This window comes from Neoarius graeffei, chromosome 2 (assembly GCF_027579695.1).
Source record: "Neoarius graeffei isolate fNeoGra1 chromosome 2, fNeoGra1.pri, whole genome shotgun sequence".
NCBI classification, from domain to species: Eukaryota; Metazoa; Chordata; class Actinopteri; order Siluriformes; family Ariidae; genus Neoarius; species Neoarius graeffei.
In genome coordinates this window covers 57,043,242-57,064,602 of record NC_083570.1, presented here as the reverse complement: position 1 = coordinate 57,064,602, position 21,361 = coordinate 57,043,242, and the positions used below count along the sequence as shown (strand labels likewise).

General features: G+C 41.3%; 1 protein-coding gene and 1 long non-coding RNA gene across 8 annotated transcripts in view; both read right to left on the bottom strand.

Annotated features, from left to right (window-relative positions):
• dgkzb (diacylglycerol kinase, zeta b) overlaps positions 1–16,824 on the bottom strand; it is a 59,932-nt gene extending 43,108 nt beyond the window's left edge. For 5 of the 7 annotated variants that reach the window (XM_060914501.1, XM_060914508.1, XM_060914503.1 and 2 more), the window contains exons 1-2: positions 15,958–16,033; positions 4,384–4,496 (exon numbers count right to left, since the gene is read on the bottom strand). Coding sequence is in view for 1 of the 7 variants with exons in the window: in XM_060914509.1 (XP_060770492.1) it covers positions 15,958–16,145 (188 nt within the window). In the remaining 6 variants the exon portion in view is untranslated. Of the gene's footprint in view, positions 1–4,383; positions 4,497–15,957 lie in introns of all 7 variants that reach the window. The other 2 variants (XM_060914509.1, XM_060914507.1) reach the window with 2 other exon arrangements.
• On the bottom strand, positions 4,813–7,661 carry LOC132881717 (uncharacterized). Its single transcript, XR_009654070.1, has 3 exons — positions 7,609–7,661; positions 7,374–7,409; positions 4,813–4,879 (listed from the first exon to the last, which is right to left on the bottom strand). It is a non-coding gene; the product is annotated as an uncharacterized LOC132881717 (long non-coding RNA).
• Positions 16,825–21,361: the final 4,537 nt, after the last annotated feature.

The following is a 21,361-nucleotide window of genomic DNA, read 5'->3' as shown; positions in this document are numbered from 1 at the left end:
GATACTGTAATTGAGAAAAACAAGTGAGCCTGAATAACATATTCCTATGTACACCTGGAGGGCAGAGCTCAGTAATTTATCAACATTTAGAAATATGCTGTAATTTAACATTACTTCATAGATGGTCAGCAGGTAGCTCTGCATTGAAGCCTTCCCCAAGTCAGTCTAATATGCAGTGAACATCTTGTCATTGTATCAACTCTTCACCAGATTTAAAAAAAAAAAAAAAAAGACACAGCGCAGCCATAACACCACCAATACAACACAACACAATACCATTCATTTCCACTTCAAGGCCCCTCAGTTCCTGAATTATGGATCAGTGTGTATAAACCAGCGCAGGGTCTGAAAAGCTGCATGCAAATTTAACATCACAGAACGCTAATCAGCCACTGTCTGTTTATTAGAAGCCTTACTTAAAATACAGCGTGTCAATACCATCCACTTCATTAGATTATAAACCTCAGCAACACTTCCGCTTATGAGAGCTGCACCACTACGCTTAAAGCACAACATGTAAGGGAATAATTACTGCTCTTTAAGAGGGGCTAGAATACTGTTGCTGACTCGAGTTGTTACCATGAGGTGGAGTCTGGAAGTTGTACCAGCTCATGTCTCTTTTTCTGGGATACAGAACTAAACTTTTTACATTGCTTTGCTTTCACTCTTCAAGATAAATCAGATCATGCTTTGAATGCTTGTTTTGAGTGCCCCAGTGTGAACAATGGCAATACTTCAAGCACTGCGTCAGAGAGAAACTGGAAGAACCAGCAAACCAAACAACCAGAAGGAAAATTATGACAGATTATAGTAATGAGTATGTTCTCGTTTCTGATATTACAATCATTATTGCAAAACAGAACTGAGCACAATATTGTCCACTATTCCCTCACATGCTCTATTTGTACTTGGACATTATTGTCTAGGTTCCACTGGCACTGAAATCTCGTGTTCAATTTAATTACACTTATCCGGTGCTCATTAGCCATGACCTGATGGTTAGAGAAGCAGCTTTGGGACCAAAATGTTGCTGGTTCGATTCCCTGGACCAGCAGGAATGGCTGAAGTGCCCTTGAGCAAAGGCACCTAAACCCTAACTGCTCCCCAGGCTGCTCTGGGTATGTTGTACGTTGCATTGGATAAGAGTGTCTGCTAAATGCCATTTATGTACAACCCCGATTCCAAAAAAGTTGGGACAAAGTACAAATTGTAAATAAAAACGGAATGCAATAATTTACAAATCTCAAAAACTGATATTGTATTCACAATAGAACATAGACAACATATCAAATGTCGAAAGTGAGACATTTTGAAATTTCATGCCAAATATTGGCTCATTTGAAATTTCATGACAGCAACACATCTCAAAAAAGTTGGGACAGGGGCAATAAGAGGCTGGAAAAGTTAAAGGTACAAAAAAGGAACAGCTGGAGGACCAAATTGCAACTCATTAGATCAATTGGCAATAGGTCATTAACATGACTGGGTATAAAAAGAGTATCTTGGAGTGGCAGCGGCTCTCAGAAGTAAAGATGGGAAGAGGATCACCAATCCCCCTAATTCTGCACCGACAAATAGTGGAGCAATATCAGAAAGGAGTTCAACAGTGTAAAATTGCAAAGAGTTTGAACATATCATCTACAGTGCATAATATCATCAAAAGATTCAGAGAATCTGGAAGAATCTCTGTGCGTAAGGGGCAAGGCCAGAAAACCATACTGGGTGCCCGTGATCTTCGGGCCCTTAGACGGCACTGCATCACATACAGGCATGCTTCTGTATTGGAAATCACAAAATGGGCTCAGGAATATTTCCAGAGAACATTATCTGTGAACACAATTCACCGTGCCATCCGCCGTTGCCAGCTAAAACTCTATAGTTCAAAGAAGAAGCCGTATCTAAACATGATCCAGAAGCGCAGACGTCTTCTCTGGGCCAAAGCTCATTTAAAATGGACTGTGGCAAAGTGGAAAACTGTTCTGTGGTCAGACGAATCAAAATTTGAAGTTCTTTATGGAAATCAGGGATGCCGTGTCATTCGGACTAAAGAGGAGAAGGACGACCCAAGTTGTTATCGGCGCTCAGTTCAGAAGCCTGCATCTCTGATGGTATGGGGTTGCATTAGTGCGTGTGGCATGGGCAGCTTACACATCTGGAAAGACACCATCAATGCTGAAAGGTATATCCAGGTTATAGAGCAACATATGCTCCCATCCAGACGACGTCTCTTTCAGGGAAGACCTTGCATTTTCCAACATGACAATGCCAGACCACATACTGCATCAATTACAGCATCATGGCTGCGTAGAAGAAGGGTCCGGGTACTGAACTGGCCAGGCTGCAGTCCAGATCTTTCACCCATAGAAAACATTTGGCGCATCATAAAACGGAAGATATGACAAAAAGACCTAAGACAGTTGAGCAACTAGAATCCTACATTAGACAAGAATGGGTTAATATTCCTATCCCTAAACTTGAGCAACTTGTCTCCTCAGTCCCCAGACGTTTACAGACTGTTGTAAAGAGAAAAGGGGATGTCTCACAGTGGTAAACATGGCCTTGTCCCAACTTTTTTGAGATGTGTTGTTGTCATGAAATTTAAAATCACCTAATTTTTCCTCTTTAAATGATACATTTTCTCAGTTTAAACATTTGATATGTCATCTATGTTCTATTCTGAATAAAATATGGAATTTTGAAACTTCCACATCATTGCATTCTGTTTTTATTTACAATTTGTACTTTGTCCCAACTTTTTTGGAATTGGGGTTGTAATTAGCTACACTGTTTCCTGTATAACTGTCCCTCTGTTTGTTCACATTGCTGTATAGGATTTTATAATAGAATATAAAAACTCTGCCATAGCAGGTGCACAGCTACTTATAGACTAGACTAAACAAGACGCTTCTCACCACACGTCCAGTGTGAATGGGCCTTTATGATGGTGCATCATGGAGTGTCACATTGTTGGCTACTCTTGTGCTAGCACTAAAGCAGTTACTCCAATTAGCAGATCCAGTATATATCCCTGTAAGGGAGCTAGTTAGCACCTCATGACTGATGGTGGGACTTTTGGGCATCAGATGTGTTTGGTGTAATCCACCCTGCCAAAGGTGTACTGATTACTCCTGCAGAACCTGCCATGTGTGCTTGAGTTCCTTTTTGGGCTTGCTGCCAAAGAAGCCCTACACAGGGGATGTGGATTTCAGAATCGCACAACCAGCAAGACTGTTCACCTGGTGCTTTCCACTTACAGGGTGCCTGCCTTCCTCACACTGTCTTTGACAATGGAAGGGGAAGTCATGGCTTAAAGGTTAGAGAAGCAGCTTTGGAACCAAAAGGTCACTGGTTTGATTCCTTAGACCAGCAGGAATGGCTGAAGTACCCTTGAGCAAGGCCCCCGAACTGCTCCCCAGACTTCTCCAAGTATGTTGTATGCCACTCTGGATAACAGTGTCTGCTAAATGCCTGTAATGTAATGAGCATTTGATGACCATTTTGATGACCATTTCTACTTCGTAGAGAGGGCTGTAGACAGGTCAAATTCACACCTTACTGGAAGGTGCATACAGATGGCCTTATTTCCTCTGATGGCTATTGACTTGTGGATACTTCTGTATCTGGATGACTGCCAGATGTGCTCTCACCAAAGAGCAGGCCATACAGTCCAACTTCCTCTATCACACTGGGGAACTGGGGCACACAGTGACCCTAGAAATGACCTCAAAAGCTCTTAAACACCAAAGCAGATGATAGATCAAAGGCATAAAACTGGACTCACCAAGAATGTTAGAATGCTAGAATTGCGGAGAATCTCCTCAAATGGGCTAAACTAGAACTGACCTTCCTGAGAACAATTTCTCTGCTGGGCCTGTGCAATGGTGTGGTGGATGCATCTTTGAAACTATCCAGGAGCATGGTGTCTACACCTTGGTGGTAGCCCAGATCTTTGAAGAGGCTGGACCAGGGGGAGGTGGACCTCTTTGCCAGTCCTCAGTTAACACATTGCCATTTATGGCTCTCTCTGGCAGAGTTGGATTTCCCTCTGAGTCATGGTGCTCTGGCCTATGACTCGATTCGCCAATTATTATATACCTTTCCTCCGTTACCACTTGTTTATCCCACTCTGTGAAGGATTCGGCAACTAGACCATACTTGTGGCCTTGAGAATGTCAGCAAGACCTTGGTTTCCACTGCTTTCACTGGTTGTTATTGCTACTGCGGTTGCCATTTTTAATTTAAGCGTTAATGTTAAACCCTCTGAAGGCAGGAAGAAACCAATGAAGTGATTTAAACTGTGCCAAGCATTGTCTCCAAACACTTATATAATAGTGTTACCAGACATATTTTGAAACATCAATTAAATATTCTGAAATACGTTACCTGGGCAGCACACTGGCCCAGAGACTAGAGTTGTCACTTCACAGGGCCTGGGTTTGATCTTGTGCTCAGGCTGCTGTCCATGTGGAATTGAAGATGTTCTCCTTGTGCTTTACCTGGTTAAAATCGACTACACATGTCAACTTTTGTTCTAGCCTCTCAAGATAATATTAAACAACACAAGTTTATAACCTATCACTCTTCCCTTTGACTATAATTACTTTAGAAATAAATAATGAAATACATAATAAATAAAACAACAAAATAATAAAATCAGACATGCCTGGAAATATTGATCCAGTCAGGATAATACAGTTGTCCAATAAGTATTTAGCTTTACTTGTTAATTACTCAGGCTGTGTAAAAAAAAAAAAAAAACTTGATGTACCTTGTTAACTGGTACTTTGTGCACTGTGTGTATTTCCTATCACATGTTGCTAGGAAACTCAGGGAGGTTTGTTTAAAGAAAGCTTGTCTGGGAGTTTCACAAAGATGCCAGCTAGGAGGATAAAGCAGAGTCACACTAAACACCAAAGACCACCGATAAGCACAATGTATGCTGAAACCAATATGCAAATATATACATTTTATAAATTATTTATACATTTGTTTTAATTTTTTAATTGCAACTTTTAAAAGAAAGAAAGAAAGAAAGAAAGAAAGAAAGAAAGAAAGAAAGAAAGAAAGAAAGAAAGAAAGAAAGATCTGTGGATACAAATGGAACAACTCTGGGTTTTTTGGTTTGGATTGGATTTTTAACATGAAGTTTAATTAAAAGTTTAAACCTAACACTCTGACCACAATATCTGGATCGAATATGCCTGTTCTATGTCACTGTGCCCCCTGGGCTACCATCCAACCAAGGCCCTGGACATTCCCCTGTTGTCCCAACATGACAGTAGGGTTGACTGTGATTGCCAAGCAACCACAAAAGTAATGGCTCTCAGAGCAAAAGGACTACATATAGCACTGTCGCCATCTGCAGGACACTTCCCAAATATCCATTCTTTGCCTTGCCCTGAGAGTTTATAAGTGAAGATGCGTCTACGAACAATTTTATATTTCAAGACTATATCTCAAAATCTTAGCTCCTTCCATCATGTACATCATATATCCTGTCTTCATTCTTATAAATAAATCCATCTATTTTGACATATCACTACAGTGGTGTGGCTGCTCTGACGGCTTCAGCCATCAAAGTCTCTGGGGAACATTACAGTAGTAGTTTCCCGTTGCCTTCTACGGAATTATTATAGAGGTTTTCTCCTCTCAACCATTCACACACACACATTCACACCTATGGACAATTTCGAGCCACCAATTAGCCTAACCTGCATGTCTTTGGACTGCAAGGGAAACCGGAGCACCCGGAGGAAACCCACACAGACACAGGGAGAACACGCAAACTCCACATAGAAAGGCCCCCGTTGGCCGCTGGGCTCGAACCCAGAGCCTTCTTGCTGTGAGGCGACAGTGCTAACCACTTACACCACCATGCCGTGAATGAATGAATAAATAAACCATGTGCAAACAGCAGAGTACAATGCTCCAACTGAATCTTGCATGTCAGTGCTAATAGCTGGATTGACTGGTAGAATGTAATACACAAGTGAGATGGTAAATGTTTCAAAGTGTTCAAATAGACATGTGAATACCTTCACTGCCTTGTTTCAGGTCCACTAGTTCATCTCCCCACAGGCCAACTTCAATCAAACAGCTGGCCTAATTCCTTTGAGTCAGAGCTCAGGAGAGCATCATTTAATGCCCCAGCACTACATACACACACACACACACACACAAAATCCACTACTGAGACTCTGACCCTGATCTATACATAGCAGGAGTGGAGAGGGAGAGATGGTAAAGATAGCAGCAGAAATGGGTCTGTCCCTCTTCAGGTCTTGACTGGGACCACTAATACAAATGTGAACTGCGAGTTGCATCATTTGTATGTGTTTAGAAGACCTACTTTAATGAGTCTCAGAATAGGCACGTTAAAAATGTTTGCAATAAATCAGTTTGTTTGAAAGCTTGTTTTGGTGCTGGGATATAGCGTCACCCAGCAGCTCTGTAGAAAATCAGATTCATGTCACTGTTCTACTTTTGGCACGGTGGACTTACTTTTTCAAAACAAAACTCAGGTGGCTGTGGGGTGTGTGACATTATCAGATTACACAAGTTCAGTGAACATATACTAGCAAAGCACCAAAACAGCTGCCTCTTTCTTAGACAGAGCAGGTGGAATACATGAGTTCACACACACACGAACACACACTTATCCAATAAACTGGAGAGTGCTACACGATGGACAAAATCACAAGTGAGAACTTAGTTTTCAAAGAACGTTTGCCATCATTGACATGAATGCAATATAGTTTGGAAGGGTGTTTAAACAAGAGATCTAAGGCAGGTTGTCACACATTTCAGCATTCCAAGTGGTCATAGGTTGATGACGCAATACTTTTTGTCCATATGTGAACATAAACATAGGTCCCAAGTTTCCAACTTCCAAAGGCTGGTCCATTTCTGAAGCGATGCCGGAGGCTGATTGACAACAGCGAAGCCGCTGGGGAGTGGGGGGTGTCCTCCCAAATAATTTTTTAATGTCATTGAAATACACAATTTCCAAGCAATTCAGCTTATTTTTATGAGATTTATATTCTTATCAAAACTTGCAAGTGGACTGTGTATCTGCTGAGAGTTTATAACAGCACATGTTTAGTGTCTGACAGCACCGAGTAGTGTTATTTTGTCGGGGCAACAACGTTGACATTTGATAAATCACACATTAGTCTTAGATCATGACAGACATTCGGCTATTACAGGCCTGCACTAGAGTCTATCAGCTGCAGATCTAGATTTTAGATACATTAAAACACTGGGATATTTCCAACATATGGATCTCTTTACAAACCAGTAATATACTGTAAAGGAAAAGTTAACCATTAGGCCTAGATCTTGTAAATAAGTTATTAAAAATAATACATACTTACTGTGCAGAAAGCTTTGACTGGCTGATCTTTCACAGGCTGTATACACGGAAATGCAAAAAAATAAAAATAAAAACCCACTCTCTATTGAACTTAGTTTTAGAATGCACGTTTTCTTTTCTTTAGTATACTTGTACTTGGTCCATCATAATCTGACATGATTATACAAATGATCGATCATGCACGTGAGATATAAATTACATATGGTAGAGATCAATAATTATAAAGATTAACTTACATATGTACATGCATACAATGACAGCATCTGTCATATGTCTGTAGGTTTCTAAACTCACAGGTCCTGTCAAAGCAATCGGAAAATCTCGGCATGTGAACTGTCAAAAAGCAGGTTTGGAAGTGGTCGAGTAGTCAGACTGTTGTGAATGAAAAGACCAGATTTCATTCATCAATCAACTAAACCCATACATACCAGAAGACATACAAGCCCTGTACATGTGTGTATATATACACACGTACTTGTTTAATAAGCTGCTAATTGGTCCAAAAACACTTATTGGCAAGTTGAAGCTTAGAAATACACACACACACACACACACACACACACACACACACACACTGCCTAAAAGCAGAGCTCCCGACGAGTGTAAAATGTGTTAGTCAATAATCCAAATAAGCACTGGATAAAAACCCATCTATCTCACGTAAATAAAAGATACAAATTTCGTTGTCCGGTGGTCAAGTGTTTATGAGATACATTGCCTTGCACTTACAGTCAGGTTCTCTGTGGTTAGGCTGACACTTTCAGCTACGCTTTGTACATGGGGAGCCCTGCTATAAATCCTGACAGGTCATTCCTGGCATTACTCTTCAGATTTTTCTGATGCAGGTTTTTTCATGTCATGGTGGGTCAGCTGGTTTGGATATCATTTTGCAGGTCTGACCCGCCAGATGCAGATCACTTAAGAGGTCTGCATAAGAAATAAACTCAAAACACCAATAAAATAAACCACAAGAGAACCTCATCCATTATCTGTAGCCGCTTATCCTGTTCTACAGGGTTGCAGGCAAGCTGGAGCCTATCCCAGCTGACTATGGGCAAGAGGTGGTGTACACCCTGGACAAGTTGCCAGGTTATCGAAGGGCTGAGACAGAGACAAACAACCATTCACACTCACATTCACACCTATGGTCAATTTAGAGCCACCAATTAACCTAACCTGCATGTCTTTGGACTGTGGGGGAAACCGGAGCACCCAGAGGAAACCCACGCGGACACAGGGAGAACAAGCAAACTCCACACAGAAAGGCCCTTGCTGGCCACTGGGCTCGAACCCAGGACCTTCTTGCTGTGAGGTGACAGTGCTAACCACTACACCACCGTGTCACCCCACAAGAGAACCATGGAGTCCATTTTATGTATGCATTATGAAACAAAGTGGTCTCAGTCCACTTTACAATTTGCTTTATAGATAAAGAATCTAAGGTTCTATTTCATTCCTTCTAATCACCAAGTACAGAGAGAATCCTCAGCACTTCTCTTCAGTCCTGCAGCCCCCTCAGCCTCCTGACTAGTAGGTGTGAGGCTAAGTGCACTTAACATTCTTAAGTGGTCTCCCTCAGTATTGAGCTTCCTATGTTAGTTGTACAGCTCTGGTCCATTCTATGCTCCATCTTCCTCTGCCTCACCATCTAACCAAACCAACATGTCTGTGACTAGGTGCTGCTCGTGTGGTGAGATATTGTTCATAATTGCACTTCGTTAGCCAGATTACTAATAACACAATGGGGTTGGAACTTGCTCCTCCCTCAACAATGAATTCCTCAGTTTCCACATCACCTGCCCTCCGAAGTCTAGCAGGCCTGTCACTTACTAGCAATTACAGGGTTCCCATTTGTACAGCCAACGTTTAAGCTCACTAGAAGCTGAGGATAAATACCAACTTTTTGCCTACTGCCTCAGCATTGACCAGCTATGTTGATATGCAATGTTATCTATGTCAGAAGCTTTGGGCATCCCTTGTGTTGACATTGTAGTCACTTTGCGGTTGAACCCTTGGTTTCTGCTCAAAGTCATATCACCTACACTTGTTAACCAATTAATTAACCTACCAGTGTTCCAGGATGTAGAACTTGCTGAGTGTTCCTTCCTTGCTATGCCCAACATACACACTATTGTACAATTTGGACTATATAGCAGCAATTCAATTCCCAGATCAACTGTTCATCTTTCATGGGGAAAAAGCTCTAAATGGAAACTGGCCCAGTGGGTAGTGAACATCAAATGGTGGGCCAGACACACAGCCCCTGTTGTAACATGGCACTTCATGAGGCATGCATTACTTGTGCCACTCCGATGAAGTGTGCCACTCTGGCAGGTCTGTGCTTCTGCAAAGTAGGCATTACTGCATACCTTCCCCAGATTCTGCAGTGTTAATACAGTGTTAATGTTGCCCCTCCCAGTGGCATGCATACAGCAATTATCTCAGAACACCTTTCCAGTCAGCTCAAAGTTGGGTAGGTTCCTCATAACATTGTGGCATAGGTTATTCTGGTGATTCTTACAGTTAGGAATCTCTAAGTGTACCCATCATTTGAAACCAATGCCAACCCAAGGGGAACAGCAAAACAGTTCCAGGGAACAATGAGTTTAAAAAAAAAAAAATGGTATGCATATCAACTACTACATTCTCTATGTGACTTTTTGTAGGTCTGGGCATGTGTGCACATGTCTAAAAAGGTATCCAGGTGAGTCCCATCAGCCATGGATAATCCATAGTTACATACATAAATAAATAGTGGGGGCGGCACGGTGGTGTAGTGGTTAGCGCTGTCGCCTCACAGCAAGAAGGGCCGGGTTCGAGCCCTGTGGCCGACGAGGGCCTTTCTGTGCGGAGTTTGCATGTTCTCCCCGTGTCTGCGTGGGTTTCCTCCGGGTGCTCCGGTTTCCCCCACAGTCCAAAGACATGCAGGTTAGGTTAACTGGTGACTCTAAATTGAGCGTAGGTGTGAATGTGAGTGTGAATGGTTGTCTGTGTCTATGTGTCAGCCCTGTGATGACCTGGCAACTTGTCCAGGGTGTACCCCGCCTTTCGCCCATAGTCAGCTGGGATAGGCTCCAGCTTGCCTGTGACCCTGTAGAACAGGATAAAGCGGCTAGAGATAATGAGATGAGATGAAATAGTGTTTACCATCCATACATAGCTGCAATCTTCTGTAACCTTGCAGAAACCAAGGTTTTTTTTAAAAAAAGAAAAAAGTAAGCAGTGTTGGGTAGCAACAGGACAGACAGGTCAATAGAGGCACTGTGGCATTAGAAATTTAGCTAGGCAGGAAAAAGAAAGGCATGAAGCATGGTTTTGATGGTTCAGCAACAAAAATATTGTTACTTTCTTTTTATCCCTCAAGTACTTCTGGTATTTCATTTCAATTCTGTTGCTATGCTCTCCGTTTTTCATCCACAGCCAAATACAACCCCAAATCAGAAAAAGTTGCGACGTATAGAAAATGCAAATTTAAAAAACAGAAAGCAGTGATTTCTAATTCTACTCTGATGTGTATTTCAGTGCAAACAGTATGAACCCAAAATATTTCATGTTTTTTCTGGTCAACTTAATTTTATTTATTAACATGTATCCATTCCTGCATTTCAGGCCTGCAACACATTTCAAAAAAAGTTTGGACCGGAGCAATTTAGTGCTAGTAATGAGGTAAAACAATGATGTGATTTGAAGCCAGTAATATCAACAGGTGATTGTAATCATGATTTGGTATTAAATCAGTATCCAGGAAAGGCCTAGTCTTTGAGGAGCAAGGATGGGCTGAGTATCTCCAGTTTGTCAACAAATCCATGAGAAAATGACCAAAATTTTTAAAAACAATAATGTTCCTCAAGGTATTTGAATATTTCATCCTCGACATTGCATAATATCATTAAACAATTCAAGGAATCTGGAGGAATTTCAGTGTGTAAAGGGCAAGGGCGCAAGCCTAAGCTGAACACCCGTGCTCTCTGATCCCTCAGACGGCACTGTATCAAGAGCCATCATTCATCTATACATTGGTGCTTGAAAGTTTGTGAACCCTTTAGAATTTTCTATATTTCTGCATAAACATGACCTAAAACATCATCAGATTTTCACGCAAGTCCTAAAAGTAGATAAAGAGATCCCAGCTAAATAAATGAGACAAAAATATTATACTTGGTCATTTATTTATTGAGGAAAATGATCCAATATTACATCTCATCTCATTATCTCTAGCCGCTTTATCCTGTTCTACAGGGTCACAGGCAAGCTGGAACCTATCTCAGCTGACTACGGGCGAAAGGCGGGGTACACCCTGGACAAGTCGCCAGGTCATCACAGGGCCTATTACATATCTGTGAGTGGCAAAAGTATGTGAACCTTTGCTTTCAGTATCTGGTGTGACCCCCTTGTGCAGCAATAACTGCAACTAAACGTTTCCAGTAACTGTTGATCAGTCCTGCACACCGGCTTGGAGGAATTTTAGCCCACTCCTCCGTACAAAACAGCTTCAACTCTGGGATGTTGGTGGGTTTCCTCACATGAACTGCTCGCTTCAGGTCCTTCCACAACATTTTGATTGGCTTAAGGTCAGGACTTTGACTTGGCCATTCCAAAATATTACTTTATTCTTCTTTAACCATTCTTTGGTAGAACAACTTGTGTGCTTAGGGTCGTTGTCTTGCTGCATGACCCACCTTCTCTTGAGATTCAGTTCATGGACAGATGTCCTGATATTTTCCTTTAGAATTCACTGGTATAATTCAGAATTCATTGTTCCATCAATAATGGCAAGCCATCCTGGCCCAGATGCAGCAAAACAGGCCCAAACCATGATACTACCACCACCATGTTTCACAGATGGGATAAGGTTCTTATGCTTGAATGCAGGGTTTTCCTTTCTCCAAACATTATGCTTCTCATTTAAACCAAAAATTTCTATTTTGGTCTCACAAAACATTTTTCCAATAGCCTTCTGGCTTGTCCACGTGATCTTTAGCAAACTGCAGACGAGCAGCAATCTTCTTTTTGGAGAGGAGTGGCTTTCTCCTTGCAACCCTGCCATGCACACCATTGTTGTTCAGTGTTTTCCTGATGGTGGATTCATGAACATTAACATTAGCCAATGTGAGAGAGGCCTTCAGTTGCTTAGAAGTTACCCTGGGGTCCTTTGTGACTTCGCCGACTATTACATGCCTTGCTCTTGGAGTGATCTTTGTTGGTTGACCACTCCTGGGGAGGGTAACAATAGTCTTGAATTTCCTCAATTTGTACACAATCTGTCTGACTGTGAATTGGTGGAGTCCAAACTCTTTAGAGATGGTTTTGTAACCTTTTCCAGCCTGATGAGCATCAGCAACGCTTTTTCTGAGGTTCTCAGAAATCTCCTTTGTTCATGCCATGATACACTTCCACAAACATGTGTTGTGAAGATCAGACTTTGATAGATCCCTGTTCTTTAAATAAAACAGGGTGCCCACTCACACCTGATTGTCATCCCATTGACTGAAAACACCTGATTAATTTCACCTTCAAATTAACTGCTAATCCTAGAGGTTCACATACTTTTGCCACTCACAGATATGTAATATTGGATCATTTTCCTCAATAAATAAATGACCGAGTATAATATTTTTCTCTCATTTGTTTAACTGGATTCTCTTTATCTACTTTTAGGACTTGTGTGAAAATCTGATGATGTTTTAGGTCATATTTATGCAGAAATATAGAAAATTCTAAAGGGTTCACAAACTTTCAAGCACCACTGTAGCTGATATAACCACATGGGCTCGGGATTATTTTAGCAAGCCTTTGGCAAGCACTAGAATACAAAGTTACATCCACAAATGCCAGTTAAAACTTTAATGTGCAAAAAGGAAGCCTGTGTCCTGTTAACTGTGTCCAGAAGCGCCGTCAATGTCTTTGGGCTTGGAGGCATCTGGGATGGACCATCACACAGTGAAAACGTGTATTGTGATGAGACAAATCAGTAATCTAGGTCTTTTTTTTTTTTAATTTTGTAAGAAATGGACAGTGTGTGATCCAGACCAAAGATGAAAAGGACCATCCAGGGGTGGGTTTCCCAAAAGCCTCTTAATGCTAAGAGCATCTTAACATGGAGAGAGCGTTCATTGTGCTGCTCACTCTACCATTTAAAGATGATCTTTGTGCTGCATTGGTTTTGGGAAACTCAGGCCGGACTGTTACCAGCAACAAGTCCAAAAGCCAGGGTCTGTCATGGTATGGGGTTGTGTCAGTGCCCTTGGCAAAAGTAACTTACACTTCTGTGATGGCAGCATTACTGCAGAAAAGTACATTGAGATTTTGGAGCAACGTCCTTCAAGACGACATCTTTTCCAGGGACGCCCATGCAGATTTCAACAAGACATTGCAAAACCACATTCTGTACACATTACAAAGGAATAGCTGTGGAGGAAAAGGGTGCCTATCCCGCCTGTCCCCAATAGAGAATGTGTGGTGAATTTTGAAACAAAAAAAAAAAAAAATATGACAACAATGACACTGGACTGTTGCATACCTTTAAACCTGTTTACAGGAAGAATGGGATAAAATAACACCTGAAATGCTTCATCACTTGGTGTCTTCAGCCCCTAAACATTTTTTAAATGTTGTGAGAAGGAATGGACACATTATAAAGTAGTAAATACTTTACTGTCCCAAATTCTTTTGAAATGTGTTGCAAGAATCAAAATTGAAGTGTTTACTTTGAAAAAAAAAACAAGAAAATTCATGAAGTAAAACATCAAACAATACGCTGTTGTATTGTTCTGATTGCAGTACAGGTCAAAGATTATTTACAAATCATTGTTTTCAGTTTTAATTTCCATTTCAACATACCATCCCGATTTAGGGTTGTAATAGCACCATGTAAAGTAACATTTTGAATTACACTATCCTTAGTTTTGTGTTACAGAGCAATTGCAAAATGGTAAAGGGACTGGGGAGTAAACAAGTGGTCTGAGAGCTCATAACTTCTAAAATATCCAGAAGGAGATCTGAGTCCTCTTTTAAGTCCACTTATACTATGTACAACTAAAGCACTGAGGCCAGATACAGCTATTTCCATTTCAAATCCATTTTAACAGGACTGAATATGGTTCATTAAAAAGAAGTTCACTGTGCATGCGGAAAACTGCACCCACACTGACTGTTTTGATCAGCCTAAACAGAATCTTAAAAAAATGTCAGTGTTACTTTGATCATTTCATCCATTTTCATATTTTTATGCTTCTCAGATATGATTACACTAGATACAATCACCACATTTAATTCAACGCACACACTGAACTCCGTATATGTTTTTCCACATAAAAATCCAGCCAGCAGACCAGTAACGGTAATTTGTCATCATCATCATCATCTTCTCCCTTGTCCAGCACTGCTGCCAGGTCAGGGTCCATGTGGACCGTATTGATCCACATACCATATGCCCTTCCTGCTGCAATCTTCCCATTTCCGTGCTTGGGAAACCACCATTCCCACACACATTCCCACCTATGGACAATTTAGAGTCACCAGTTAACCTAACTTGCATGTCTTTGGACTGTAGGGGAAACCCGAGCACCCAGAGGAAACCCACACAGACACGGGAAGAACATGCAAACTCCACACAGAGAAGCCCCAGTTGGGCACTGGGTTCAAACCCAGAACCTTTTTGCTGTGAGGCGACCATGCTAACCACTATACCACCATGCCGCCCAGTAGTGGTAATTTGTAGTGTAATGCATCAGGAGGTCAGATGAAATGATATGAAGTTGTAGCTTTAAAAATGAATGCTTCTTCTTTCTTACTTCCTATCTTATTATTCTGTGTTACTGGTCTATCAAATGTTAACCCCCTAAACTACCTGTTTTATATATATACACACACACACACACACACACACACTGATTGCAAAAGCCAGGATCTAATCAAATGTAAACAAAACACACTCTTTTCGAATTTGAAACCAGCAGCGTAGTTCGTAGGTTAGCTCTAAAAAGCACAAGGTCAGCAGTGCACTAGAAGGGTGGGTGTGACCATGGTCCCAACAGGTTTGACAATAATAGATCTTAATTAACTTCTTTAAGAATCCATTAAGGCAGCCATTTTCGGCAAACCACAAGAGATTGTAGGATTAGTGTACCCACTTGATGAAATCTGATCTTGCACATTTAAAAACCTTCAATATTTGAGTAAAATTCAGTGAAGAAGCGATGTTGGGTATAAGAGTGTTAACGGCAGCAAAAACAATTGACATGTACAGTATAATCCATTTGTAATAGAAAGCAAAATATGAAAAGTGCAGATATACATTTGGGATTTGTTTTTAAATAAGCAGTATTCCACAAGAATATTACTAAAATCCAGAATAACTAAAGAAAAGTGAAAGTACTGCACTGAGCTTTGAACTATAAAACAGTTATGGTGAGAAACCAGCTGTAAAGAATGCTGGTGCTCAAGGTGTAACTATTCTGGCTCATCTGAGATTCATTACCTATTGTTTATTTCAAAGTCTTTTTTGGGTGAGGTTTTGACTTTGCTCCATTGTTCAGAACTTAAAGCAGCTACACACACACGCACGCACGCACACACTCACTCACTTTCTGCCAAAGAACCGGAGTCCACTGAAGGTCTTGGTGGTGTGTGGACAGGGTTGAACTGCAGGGGTAGAGGTGGACAGATCTGAGCAGGATGATGATGCTGATCCTGGAGTTGCCTGTTCCTTACCATCCACCAGAGCATCCAGGTTGGCAGACATCTCACCTCGGTCTCCATCTCCCTCCATCATGAGGTCACAAGGCAAATTGAGTCCAGGTAGAGATATTCCATCTCACACAAACATGATTTTATACACTTGTAAACATTTACAGTGTGGTGAAACTTCTGACAACCAGAGAAAACAAGGTTTTTTGGGTTGTTTTTTTTTTTAAATCAGAAGTCTGTTTTTATGTTATTACAGGAAATATCCTTGGCTTGTCAATGAGAGTATCACAATATGCTTGATCTCCATGATGTGGGAGTTGATTCCACCAAGCAGCTCAGGCAATCAGTCCTCATCACATACCAGGAAGTGCAGCTGTCTGAACATGTGTGTGAACACTGAAATTGTGTCCGAGGCTCTTAGAGTAAACTTTTCCTTCTCCTCGTCCATGTTCTGGAGCCTGTTCTTCCACCACCCACTGACAACAATATGACTTTGTCTCAGACAAACACTTTCTCCAGGGCTCAGCCTTTTCCTTGCCTCTTATTCTTCTTTTTTTTTTTACTTTTCTTTCTTTCCAGAGACACCAGACACTGTCTCTAAACAATGTACCAAGTCCAGGAAGTGTGGAACCCTCAGGCAGCAGCAGGACCCATAGTTGTCTTCTTATCTGCCTTTTTGTTTCACTCCATGCCTAAAGCTGTGTCTTCTGCCTTCACACGCTTCCCAGCTGACTGCCTCAGAACCACACTTTTATCAGCTCACCTCTCTGAACATGTTACAGTCCTCCCTCCCACCTCCTCTCATTGGCCCATGTTCGAATGAAGCTGTGTTGCCACCTGTTGGTCAAGAATGGAAATCAGCTGTTATTTCTATAGGAGCACAAATGTGTCAGCAACATACTGCAGGAGATTTATAACTATAACGAGATAAATAAAGGTACCAGGAAGCATCGTCAGTATAACGCCGTATACTATAAAGGCCACAATCCGCCTCCACAGAGGCCAAGCCTCCCTCCTACTTAGCTTTACATAAAACCAGGCAAATAGAAACCCACTCAATGTACTATGCATTCCCTGAACTGTTTGTAGGACGTACAGGTTCTTCTCCCACACACACACACTTCTGAGGTTCCAGTGACTTACTCCATCAGCTCAGTAACATGAGAGGATCATGTGCTAATGCAGTGTCAGTTTTGAGCACATTATGAAGTCATTTTCAGCACCCACTGTTAAATTCGAGTTAATGGTTACACGCGGATGTTTTGCAGAGCTATTTGGGGGGAAATAAAGCAATATATGAAATGAATCAGCAGTAATAGCTGCAATAGATTAATTGATATAGATAAAGCAGTGTGTGTGTGTGTGTGTGTGTGTGTGTGTGTGTGTGTGTGTGTGTTGCACGACGTAAACTACAGCAAAAATCACTATCTGCAGTCAGTCAAATGGACAACTTAAACTTCCTATAAATTTAAACAAAGGCTCAATTCAGCTTCACTCAATTGGTAAAGCACAAGCTGATTCATCTATGCGGCATTATTTCACTTTGTGTTGGGCGTGCATGAGGGAAGTGAAATGTTAACACTATCCTGGTTTGAATGTACTGCGTGGTCCGAGCGCACGGTACACTGTGGGCCTCCAGCAGAGCGGGACGGTGGAATATAGAAGTGCACTTCTGCTGCACTATATGCAGCTGATATCCATGAGTGTGTGAATATAATCCCCACCTACACACCACACACTGTTAGATAACAGGTATAACAGGACAGAGAGGCAGTTTGCAAGAAAAAGAGTGGATGGGGGAAATGAAAATGAGATTGAAGCAAATGTAAAGAGGACAAAAAAATTAAAAAAAGGAAAGTTATTTTTCTTTTAATTTGCTTTGCTCCGATAATGTTTAACTGAGTCAGTAAAATAAAATAAATGCAGCAGTACAAGTGTAGGGAGGATGGCCCTCTGCAGCAATTACTCACAGTGCTTTCCTGGAGGAGTATATCTATAATGAAAATATTTAATCTTCTTTGGCTCATCCATTGATAATATTTACGATTAATCCTAGCTTTCATTTTACTAAGTACAGTACACAGACATGGCGGAGGACCAGCCAAACCTTCTCAGGTCATGTGATTGACTTTTGCAGCCTGTGTCTGAGGGTAGAATGAGGTGACAGTTTTTTGTTTTCATCTCTCCATTTCAAAGCACTCAACTGTTCACCTATTCATTTCAAGCAAGAGGAGTAAGTGAAATTTAATAGTGAACAATTACAAGACATAATCTGACTACAACGCAACCCATACAACTTAAAGCCAACATTACTGTCCAGCAAAACAATAGGAGCTTCTCAAACCAGGAGAATTATGTCTTTATACTATATGGCCAAAGGTACAGTATGTGGACACCTGGCATCACACCCATATGCGGGCCTTCCTTTAATTGTTGCCACAAAGTTGAAAGCATAAAATTGTATAGAATGTCTTTGTACGTTGTAGCATTATAATTTCCTTTCACTGATACTAAAAGGCCCAAACCTGTTCCAGCATGACAATGTGCCAGTGAGCCTCCATAAAGACACAGCTTGCGAAGGTTGAAGTGGTGGCTCAATACTTAAAGCATATACGCAGAACCATGGCCTCACTTTTTGTTTATAAATGCCTTGAGACCTCAAGAATGGCATAGGAATAGTTTTAAGCGCTAACAATAAATCTAATATAGTAATTTTTACGATTAAAGTGATTCATATAGGTAGCGGTCTGAGCGAATGACCTTGACATCTGTGACATCACAGCAGGAAGTCTATCGGTCTCATTGTCATTTCCGCTATACTAAAACACAGAGCTGACTGCAACTCCGATCCTCCATTTTGAGCTAATTTATTGCCATGCCATGTAGATGTGTTTTTGGCCGGTGCAGCAACACAACAGAAGGTGGATTTACGTTGCATTCATGGCCCAAGAATGTTCAAACTGCAAAGATTTGGACGCGTTTTGCGAGAAGTTCACGGATTGGGCGCCTGCAAAGTGGTCTCTCCTCTGCTCTGCACATTTTACTGAGGACTCGTATGAAACCTCTGATCTGTTGAGGAGCGTTGGCTATAAGCCCATATTGAAAGAGGGTGCAGTACCAACAACTCAAGGAAAAGAAAACTACAAGAAAAGGAAAGTAAGTTCAGTTGCACCAGTTCTCCTGGAGTGTGAACTGAGCAGTAATGGTGGCATACTCAGTATAGAGAAATTGGAGAATGAGTGGACCAGTCATCAGATTTCTCCACTGGATATGCTTCCTCCTCCCCGCTGGATATGCTTGCCTCAGCAGCAACATCTTGCCCTTATGTGGAAGAAGTGAATGAACGAAGAACTGAAAGTAAGATTGTTTCAAAATAATTGGCCACAAGCTCGGCCTTCAAGAAGCGAGAACACAGACGGGTAAGATGCGACTCTCATTTGGTTACATAACAAAAACAACAACACTCAATTCCATCCAATTCTCTAGACAGCTTTGTTCTCTGGCTTTATTTCGTAAGGTGGGGGCCTCCGTGGCCGACGTGTTACTATCAGATTCATTTTCCAATGGTTCGAACTGATACGGTTCTACGTGTATAGCAGTAGCATGTACACACACTCCAATTTCAGGACTATCACAGTCACGTGTATTACTATCTGAGGAATCCGAAGAATCTCCAATAAATCTGAACGAAGAGGCCATTGTAACCACTCTCGCCTGCCAAGTCTGGCTTTGGTCTATAGCACCGGTTCCTGCTGTGACGTCACCCACTCAAGGCTGGCTGGCTCAGCGGGGCAGCTTGAATGCCAACTTTGCGGCCGATTTTAACTCTCAAAAATATATATGTTTTTATTCGCAATTATGCAGCATGCAAGACTCAAGGATGGAGATACTATCCACTCAGAAATGTATTTAAAAATAAAGGTTCTGCATACTGTATCTCCTTTAAGGCTCTGGGTTACTGGGCCCTTGAGCTAGGCCTTTAACCATCTATGCTCCAAGGGTGCTGACCCTGGGCTCTGACCCTACAAGCTGGGATCTGTGAAAAAAATAATTTTGCTGTGCTCTTCTTGTGTTCTTCTAAGAACTTATGTGTCCTGAACAGAGCCATGACCTCAACTCAACTGAACGCCTATTGGGATAAACTGAAACACTACCTGACCTCACTAATGCATGGTTTGTGGCTGAATGAACACATATCCTACAGCTACACTCCAAGATCTCATGGAAATCCTTCCCAGAAGAGTGGAGGTTGTTGTAACAGCAAAGGGGAATAAATCTGGAATGGGATGTTCAACAAGCGCATATGAATGTGATAGTCAGGTCTCTACAATCTTTTACCTATATAGTGTAGCTGAAAGTTCATAGGTGCATTTCCTTTTATGTGTACCCTAGTATGCAATATATATATATATATATATATATATATATATATATATATATATATATATATATTATCTGTAGCCACTTATCCTGTTCTACAGGGTTGCAGGCAAGCTGGAGTCTATCCCAGCTGACTATGGGCGAGAGGCGGGGTACACCCTGGACAAGTCGCCAGGTCATCGCAGGGCTGACACACAGAGACAAACAACCATTCACACTCACATTCACACCTACGGTCAATTTAGAGCCACCAATTAGCCTAACCTGCATGTCTTTGGACTGGGGGAAACCGGAGCACCCGGAGGAAACCCACGCAGACACGGGGAGAACATGCAAACTCCACACAGAACGGCCCTCGCCGGCCACTGGGCTCAAACCCAGGACCTTCTTGCTGTGAGGCAACAGTGGTAACCATTACACCACCGTGCCACTCCTATCTATCTATCTATCTATCTATCTATCTATCTATCTATCTATCTATCTATCTAGGGGTGGCACGGTGGTGTAGTCATTAGCACTGTCGCTTCACAGCAAGAAGGTCCTGTGTGTTAATATATATATATATATATATATATATATATATATATATATATATATATATATATATAATTTATTTATTTATTTAAACGCACAGCCATGCTCTAACATCTAGTGGAAGGTTATTATGATCGCAAAGAGGGACTAAATTTGGAATCGGATGTTCAAAAATACATGTGATGGGTCAGGTGTCTGCGAACCTTTGGCCATACAGTGTATAGTGTGCATGTGTGCACAGTATAAAGACAATAAATTTGATTTAAACTAAGTGACTGAAACACAAAATTACAAAATAACAAACATTGTTCCAAACATTTTACACACATGGCAGCTGCTGCTATTATTATTATTATTATTATTATTATTGGGCGGCACGGTGGTGTA